Raw genomic sequence first — 9,803 nt, forward strand, 5'->3', positions numbered from 1 at the left:
TCCGACCGACCAGAAGATTAAGGGCTAGTATGGGTTATTACTTTTTATTTACTATTCACAACTATTTAATATTATATTATTACTTTTTTTATTACTTTTTAATATTATTTATAAAATATCTAAAATCACCTTATTACTCAAACACAATTTAAGTCACGTTAGATTTATCTTTTCCAAAACATAACCCCGGGACCAAATCCTATAATTATATGCGACACCGTTTAGAGAAGTCAATGTCATGACCTCAAGGGTTTACACGTGCGGAGCTCCATTGCCATTTCATTCAGTCCTCGGAGAGTTCACTGTTCAGACACAGACTCGTTAGAAAGAAAGGAGCCGGGAAGGAGCCTTTTGTTTCCACTACTCTGACACTTCGTTCGAAAACGCTTCAAGTGGTTCTGCGTCGAAGAGAAATGAGCGGATTGCAAGCCGTGCCCAAAATTTCTCTCAGCATTTAGATCCATCGGCTGGTCGTGATTAATCGAACAGCAGATCTCATCGGTAATCCTCGCTAAACACTGATCCGATCTGCGAGACCCTAGAAAATATTTAGAAGAAAAGGCGACAAAGGAAAAAAAAGGAAAGAAAGAATGGCAGGGGCAGTGTCTGCACTGTTCCTCTTGGACATCAAGGGGCGCGTTCTGATTTGGCGCGACTACCGTGGCGACGTCTCCGCCGTCCAGGCCGAGCGCTTCTTCACCAAACTCATAGAGAAAGTGATCCCCTCCCTCTTATTTTCTGGTTCTTTTGTTTTATTGTTTTTATGCTTGCATTCCAAAATCTTCCTTGTTTCTCTTTGTGCCGATTCGCCTATGTGTTAATTGCAGAGGTTTTTCTCCGATTTGCAAGATTTCTCTTCTAATTGACTTGGTTGCATGCTGGTTTCTGGTTGTTTATGTTACCGAGTACTTGGTACAAAGTGATAAAATTATGAATTGCCAGTTGAGTGGAGGTCCTGAATTCCAAGAGACTCAATTCAACTTGAATTGAGCGATTTTACGGAATCTAGCTTTTGAGAAGCTTTTTATATCCGTTTTTCATCTTAAGCTGTTTATTTACAATACAAATGATCTTTATCGGAATAAGTTTAGCTGATCCCGGTTATGCTTCAGGGGGATCCCGAGACTCAAGATCCAGTTGTGTATGATAGTGGTGTATCCTACATGTTTGTACAGCATAACAATGTGTTCCTGATGACGGCATCGAGGCAGAATTGCAATGCAGCCAGCCTTCTTTTCTTCCTACACCGTGTCGTTGATGTAAGCGCTATTGGTAATTATAGGTCCATGCCTGAATGATTTATAATTAATGCCTATATAAAATATATTGACATTTATTTCCACTGTTATAATGAGTTGCAAGATCAAGATTGTTCATTCTCATTGGTTTCTCCTTGTTCAGGTGTTTAAGCATTATTTTGAAGAGCTAGAAGAGGAATCACTTAGAGACAACTTTGTTGTAGTGGTAGGTGGATGTTATTCTTTGGTTGCATATTATTCTTAGCTTGATCTGGTGGTGTTCATTCACATATTGGTGCTATGAAAACTTGATTTATGAAAGGCAAGATTTGGCATTATGTTAATACCTTGTGTTTGGCAGTATGAGTTACTTGATGAGATTATGGACTTTGGTTACCCTCAGTACACAGAGGCTAAGATTCTTAGTGAATTCATCAAGACCGATGCTTACAGGATGGAAGTTACACAGAGGCCTCCCATGGCTGTAACAAATGCAGTGTCTTGGCGCAGTGAAGGGATACAATACAAGAAGAATGAAGTAGGTTTTTTTCACACACACACACTTGCTTTTGTATATTGATTGTGTAAGCTTCTGGATGATATTCCTTTCTTTTTGTTTGCCAGGTTTTCTTGGATGTGGTGGAGAGTGTTAATATACTTGTCAACAGCAATGGCCAAATAATTAGGTCCGATGTTGTTGGGGCATTGAAGATGAGAACCTATTTGAGGTGTGTCATTTGAGTTTTAGTTTCATCAAGAGATATAGCTGCTACATTTATTCAACTTCATATAGATTGTGGCTTAGTTCATATTTAGTGCCATCAAGAGATAATAGCTACTATTTTTATTTGACTTGATATGTATTTTAGTGGTTAACTCATCATTTTCCCAACAAACTTGTGCCTGAGGATTGACATTTTTGCCAACTGAATGCACGATTTATCGCATTGAAATGACAGATTTAGGTATTTTATCGCGATAGAGAGATTCTAATTCTATTGGGAAATTTATTTTTAAACTCTGCAGTATAAGAACTAGCAAGTAGTGCTATTCTTCAGTTTTGCATCAGGGTTCACATTTATGTACAGATTTTTGGGTTGACAAGCAACCAAATGGTGCTAATTGATCTGCCATTCTCTCCGTCTGCCTTATTTTGTGGAAATAACATTTTATTGAACCAAGCTTCAACTGCCTTGTCAAGAGTTTTACTTTCCAGGAAAGTCTATAATTTTATTTGTACTTTAGTGAAAAAAATTTCTCTAACTGTTTGAACTGTTATAAGTGCATCAGGGTTCGATTCATGTTAGTCTCATGTTTAAATCACAAAAATAAAGGTGAAAAGTGAAATCAATCTTGTAAACTACTTTGCTTGTAGTTGGATTTCCAAGTTTTTGGTATGCTCCAAATTCTACATCAGCATCAAATCTGGGTCAGTAGTGGCAAAACATATCTCTAAACAAGATCGAGTGTCATGCGAAATGTGTCCAACGAGTAGGAGTCGAGATAGCATAGCATGTGTTTGGATCACCATGAACAGAACCATTGGATTTTAAAAGAGGATGATCTAGTTGAAGAATTTCTCCCAATTGAGCTCATCTAGCATATTCCTTCACACTAGCAGGATCTCTATAGCCGACTCCAGTCAATTCACCACCACAGAACTCCACAGTTTCAATACTGTACTTTGACTCTGTCCTCCTAAAAGGAACATCTGTGCTTTGCTACTTATCTATATGTTCTGGTCAGTTTTAGCTGGATCCTAAAAATATTCTTCTATTATCTGTTGCAGTGGCATGCCCGAGTGTAAGCTTGGCCTAAATGATCGAGTATTATTGGAGGCACAAGGTCGGTCAACTAAGGGAAAGGCCATTGACTTGGAAGACATTAAATTCCATCAGTATGTAGCTTAACTTTAGTCTACTTGAATTCTGGTGTTGGTTATTCATGTGTTCATGAGCATTCAGTGAAAATGATGCATTTTTATAAATTAAGATTTAAGATTACTATTAATTATCAAAAAAAAAAAAAAGATTCAAGATTACTATTTTTTTTCCCGCGAATTCTTTTAATTAAAATCCAAATTTTGGTTTAGGTGTGTGCGTTTGGCCCGATTTGAAAATGATCGGACAATATCCTTCATACCACCAGATGGATCTTTTGATCTCATGACGTATAGACTTAGTACTCAGGTACCTTGTGTTTACAAATGCCATTTCCCCTTTCTGTGTTTGAGTTGCTTATTTGATGCCTTTTGTTGAGCTAAATTATAACATTTTGGCTATCAGGTAAAGCCTTTGATTTGGGTGGAAGCTCAAGTTGAAAAGCATTCAAAAAGTCGTATTGAGATTATGGTAAAAGCTCGGAGCCAGTTCAAGGAGCGCAGGTATTCAGATTTTCTTTTCTGTTTTCTTTAGGGAGAGGGGAGGGGTCATTGCTGCTTAGTCATATCTCTAGTTTAGTCAATTGCTCTGGATTTTGCACAGTCTGTTGTTTTTCTTCAGTATTAATGAAAATTAACTTGTACAGCACTGCCACAAATGTTGAGATTGAGTTGCCTGTGCCAGCAGATGCTATGAATCCAAATGTTCGTACATCAATGGGTTCTGCAACATATGCACCTGAAAAAGATGCTATGGTCTGGAAAATTAGATCTTTTCCAGGTGGCAAGGTATTAGTTCGCATTAATCTCCACTCCTTTTCAGTGTTAACATTGTGTCATTGACACCCATTCAAAAAATAATTTTCATTGATAGCCATAATTTAAAGGAATTATTCTATTGTCCATGTTCCTTTACAATTTAGCCATTCAGTTTTTTTTTTTCAAATTTAAATTTGTAGGAGTATATGTTGAGAGCAGAGTTTCGTCTTCCAAGTATAACGGCAGAAGAAGCAGCTCCTGAGAGAAAAGCCCCTATACGTGTGAAGTTTGAGATACCGTATTTTACGGTTTCTGGAATACAGGTATGCTTTTTACAGAATATGGCTATATCCCCCCCCCCCCCCCCCCCCCCCCCCCCCCCCCCCCCCCCCCCCCCAAGATTAAGATGCTTTGTACTCATTTTCATCAATGCAATGCAATGTTACCTTGTTTATTAGTGGGTGCCAGTTGATGGTTAAGCATTTTTCTATCAACTATATGAATCGATTGCTAATTGGTGGACACTGTGTGTTACTATATTTGGTGTCAAAGAATCTAGATTCATAGGGTTGATGTGGTAGTCTAGAAATTGACCAAAAAGAAACAGTAGGCTAAAAGAACTCCTCATGAAATGGATCGGACTAAAGAGAGATGTGATTTTTATAAATTTCGTTCTCTGCAACATTGAACTTTCTCTCGGTGCTCTTGCTTCATTTCTTTCTTGAGTAAAATATAAAGCTGAAGGTAGATATGTAGAAAGGCTTAATATGCAATAGGGACCACCAAAGATTATAACATTGTTGAGATTAACTGCCTATTAAGACAGTGTTGTAAAATTAGCAGGAATCATGGCAGAATATAGCGTATTAGAATTAATATCATTTAAATGATGTAAATCTTGTGATTTTGCAGGTTCGTTACCTGAAGATTATTGAGAAAAGTGGATACCAAGCTCTTCCATGGGTGAGGTACATAACCATGGCCGGTGAATATGAACTAAGGCTTGTATGAAAGCTGTTTCACATGTTGGTGTTCCCCATCCATCATGTATATTTCTTCATTGAGTTAGTAGTATTCATTGAGAATTTTTTTTTTTTTTCGTGTCACTATTTTGGTGTTGCGCATCGATCATTATTTTAACAGGATTGTTAGTTGGTCGATATCCAGAAAGCTCATTTTATTCTCCTTTTCTTTTGTTTGGAATTAAAGAGCATATATTCTAACTCAAAAACTGTTTTTGTGTTTTTTTTTTTTTTTTTTTCAAATATTTCTGCATGAGAAAATTCTTAATCTATTTCATCTGATTATAATCCTCGGCCCTTTGTCGTGCTCTGCATTATATATACAATTCTTAGGTTGATGTTGTTTCGTACGTTACCTTTCAATCTGTGGCCCGTTTAGTTTGCACGTTAATCACTAAATATTTCTGGTTAGTGGTTACCGGCGGTAAATCTATGGGTAATTGCAAAATTAGTACATGGGCTTTTATGTTTTTACAAATTGAGGCCTAGGTTTTTAACTTTTGAAAATTAATACCCAAATTTTAAATACTCTAAATTAGGCATTTTCGTTAATCTCTCGTCAGAAAATTAATGGGATCTAGTGACATACTAATGTAACGTGTCAGTCTTTGATTGGTTGCATGTGTCAGCCAATCAAGGAATGACACATGGTATTCGTATGACATGCACCAATCCATTGTTAGGTTTTTAACAAAATTGGGAAAGGTTACTAATTGCGAGCTTTTTGAAATTCAAATATTAATTTTGTGAAAGTTGAAAATCGAGATTAGATTTGAGTTTTGTTACACAATCTTCTCTGCACTCTACATTTTTTTTAATTTTTTTTTGAGTTTATTCTTTTTAAATTATTTTAAATTTTCTATTTATTATTCATATAATAAATATTTGATAAAAGAAAAAAATAATAAAAATTAAAAAAAATGTGGAGTGTGGAGTGTAAGGAGGTTGTGAAGATTTATTCTTGGAATAACATATTTATAACTATTCTCTTTTATGAAATACAACATTGATGAACTCACGTCAGTGTGTAGAGTACGTCATTCAAATCTTTTAAATGGTAACATTTGATTTGTGAGATTTTAATTTTAATTTTCTTTTATAAAATAAATTGTCATATAAATATTTTATTAAGTGTGTTCTTCTATTTAGGAAAAAGTTCTACAAAAATTACCTCAAAAGAACAAGCAAGATTTTGGGCTGGATAAATTTATTCTAAAAAGGAAGAGTCGGGTGTGTTTGGGTAGTGAGAGTAGTTGAGATATTCTCATTACTATTTTTTACTTTATTATTATTTTTTACCTATTTTTTTACTATTCATTACTTTTTACCTACTTTTTACTACTATTCAATATTTTATTATTATTTTTTCATTACTTTTTCATTACTATTCACAAACATTCTCAACACTTCTCAAGTATTATTACTACCAAAACCAAGCCTAAATATAAAGACAACAACCAGAATGGTATTAAAATTACGTGGGATGTCAAATCAGTAAATATGATTGGGATAAAAACGTATAAGAAAAAATTAATAATAAAAAAAGTGGTTGATTCAACTTAACTGACATGTCTTCTTTAAATTGACATGATTTGATACGGTTTGTTAAATTATAAAATTATTTTTATTATAAAATAGATCTAACACATCATATAAGATTATGTCAGTTTATAAATTTTTTTGTAGTTATAACACTTATCTTAAAAAAATATCTATTACTATGTGTAAAAGCCAAGTTTGACTTTTCGGATGTGTCATTCATTCCGTGTCCTTCGATTTTAAAACATGCACTTTCAATTTTTTGGTATTAAGCCCTTTCACCAAGTATTGGTATCTCGCCATTTTAGTATTAAAACAGTGCGATCTCTTGCGCCCGAAATGTTGCACAAATAGTAATCAGGTTCGATATATCCCTTAAAACAAAATTTCCGTCATCGCGAAGTACTGCTTCAGTTGAATTTGACTGGTGTTCGTGGACCAAAATTATATCTTGGAGGAACTTTCGAGCAGGACCAAAGTGTCATCTCTGAAGAATTCGAGTTTTGAAGATGATGGATTAGACAATGGTTTCTCTCTATTTGGCACCCAAAATATTTCTGTGTGAAGGACGTTTCACACCCCGTCATCCTCCTCCGATCACCTGAGACAAGAAGTCTTGATGGCTTTGAGTGTCAAAAAACACATTTGATACGTAAGTCAGTTTATGCTTAAGAGAGAGAGAGAGAGAGAGAGAGAGAGACGATAGTAAGAATCCTCCTTAAATCATACATGTGCCAAGGCTTTTATACTTCCCTCTTTGGTGGGGTCACTGTTTTCCCTGCACCTAGGGTGTTTGCCTTTACTTTGGATGGCATGTTGCGCATTTAATGCGGCATCCTCTATTAGGACTTATGGACCCACGCCAAGCCTTTGTGCCTGGAGGCAGCATCTTATCGCATTTAATGCGATACGCTTTGTTCGGGGTTCTCGACCCACTTCGGGCCTCTACGCCTGGGGGTGGCATCGTGTCGCATTTAATGTGACACTCCTTGTCAGCGATGAGATATCAACCAACATCTAGTCATTAATGTGGTGCTGCTGGAGACATGCCCAAGTAGGGGCTGTCTCGTCTTTTTTGTGTTAGCCTCGGCCTTCTTCCTCACCACACATTGAGTTCTTTATACCACTGGGCCTTGAGCTTTAATAATTGGAACAGGCCTAGCCCTACGAGGGACTAATATGTCCTTCAAGTTATCCTGCACATTCTTGTCACATAGGTGTAGCGGGAATTTTCAATGCCCACAATCATTTTGTCATTATCCTCATTAATTATCTCAGCGTTACACATTCCCACATGTTGAGACTGATCATGACAATTTTGTACCCACGTCACCTTGCATAGCGTGGATTCTGGGAATTCATAGGCCTTTTTGTTCGTCGACAGCTGTTAGCCCCTATTGGGGTTACAATCGATCATTGTCTACACCTTATTTAAACCTTCCTCCCTATCTTTTGAATGTCTTTCACCTTCTTTAGTTTTCACTTTCCTCCCCCATTTGTCCCTTCCCTGGGAGCTTTACTCTTTATCATTTCCTCCTTGCATCTTTACTTGTCTTCAATGGCTTCTAAAAACGCGTCTAGGCTCTCTTCATAGGGTTCACGCTCCCCTTGCCATGGTGGGTCTCCGAAGAGAGCTCCCTTGCTATGATGGGCATGGCTGATCCTTGTAAAACTCATTCTCGTAGGTTAGGAGAGTTACGTACATTCATAACATAATACCAAGTAAAGATATTCAAAGTTATGAAAATACCTCATTTATTGAATCGTCAACTAACTTAACATAACAGTCTTTCATAACATAAAGCTAGAAGATAATGAAAATGAATAATTAGTTCTATGTGGTGATCACTTATTCAAATCTTTTAATCATAAACTAAATCCTTGTGGAAATAACACTTATTCCAGTCTAAGTTTATGAAATTAATCTACTTCTGACATTCCAGCTTTGTGTCCACATAATCAACATTTGAGGCATTAAAACATAAAAACAAGAACAAATGAGTCGAAGACTCAGTAATAGTATATCATAATGTAACTTAATTTATCTTTAGCAAAACTTCAATGTTTCATAACATATGCAGAATTAACAAAATCATGGAATTTCATGTAGCATGATGCATGAGTGACTGGCCCTATGTATTTCCTATTAATCATGCATGACTTGTTCATCTTATCTTTCACTTATTTAGTGACCACTATTACCTGTGAGCATCGGTCCAATTTTCGTTGACTGTGCATACATAATGTAACAAGAGGTGAACTACGCTTGGGTTCGTGGCACCGTGCAACATGTCATATCATGTATTGATGCACATTTGGGTCTGTGATATCACTTAAAATAGAGTGAACCATGCTTGAGTCTATGGCACTATGTAATGTGTCATATCATATAGTGATACACATTTGAGTCCATATTATCACTAAGAATAAGGTGAACCATACTTGAGCTCGTGGCACCGTGTAACGTGTCATATCATGTAGTGATACACACTTGGGTCCATGATATCACTAGAAATAGGGTGAACCATGCTTAAGTCTGTGGCACCGCACATCATAACCCTTAACATGAGGCCCATTTATAGTTTATTTGTTATTCATGTGTTTCTTTACTTGCTTCCACAATGCATGTGAACATATTTGTCTTCATGAATTTACATGACATGACATACTCTCGGTGCATGGTATAACACATAACATGGCATATTATTTTTTATCTTACATGATATAGCATAATATGATCTAAACTTTATATGAATATGACATGGCATACATGTGGTTATTATAACGTATCATCCATTCTAACGGCAATCCATGTCAGCATGGTAGACAGAGTTTCATTCATTCACCATGTATCATTGAAATTCATAAAGGTTCATGAATAGGGACTAACCTTGAACTGACTTGTAACGTAGTATAGGTTACGGTAAACCTCACATGTTCATAAAAGAAGACAAAATAATTTACCACACATGTAAAGTTATAATCATGTTACTTACCTCTTAGCACTCATTTTTTGTTCTTACTTTGTAGCGCGTTACTTATACGAGGTACTAGTAGTTACTAATTTTTTTTTTTAGAAAACGTGTTGTAGCATTCTACCCAATTGAACACATATCATGAACTTTAATCTACTCAAATATTTGGCTACATATTGAATTCAATAAATACTAATATCATATAGCTATTAAAATAATAATATCAGGTCTAGTCCTTTAAGTATAATTTAATAGGAAATATATAGATTATCTATTCTATAAAATAACAGTATAATTAATAATTTCTTAAAATAGGTTTATAATACTGTAGGCTAACCATAATTTAATACCCAATAATATATGTTTTAAATCCTTTAATTAGAACTTACTG

At 35.7% G+C, this 9,803-nt stretch overlaps 1 protein-coding gene across 1 annotated transcript; it reads left to right on the top strand.

Annotated features, from left to right (window-relative positions):
* Window positions 1-241: 241 nt before the first annotated feature.
* Window positions 242-5,123, top strand: LOC121256432 (AP-1 complex subunit mu-2). The gene is made up of 11 exons (XM_041157226.1): window positions 242-716; window positions 1,113-1,259; window positions 1,402-1,464; window positions 1,600-1,776; window positions 1,863-1,966; window positions 3,028-3,135; window positions 3,331-3,427; window positions 3,524-3,621; window positions 3,765-3,906; window positions 4,077-4,199; window positions 4,789-5,123. Exons 1-11 carry the CDS (start codon window positions 591-593, stop codon window positions 4,885-4,887), a joined length of 1,284 nt encoding a protein of 427 aa, XP_041013160.1. The 5' UTR covers window positions 242-590; the 3' UTR covers window positions 4,888-5,123.
* The last annotated feature ends 4,680 nt before the right edge of the window (window positions 5,124-9,803 follow it).

This window comes from Juglans microcarpa x Juglans regia, chromosome 3D, assembly GCF_004785595.1.
Source record: "Juglans microcarpa x Juglans regia isolate MS1-56 chromosome 3D, Jm3101_v1.0, whole genome shotgun sequence".
In the NCBI taxonomy this organism is placed as follows: Eukaryota; Viridiplantae; Streptophyta; class Magnoliopsida; order Fagales; family Juglandaceae; genus Juglans; species Juglans microcarpa x Juglans regia.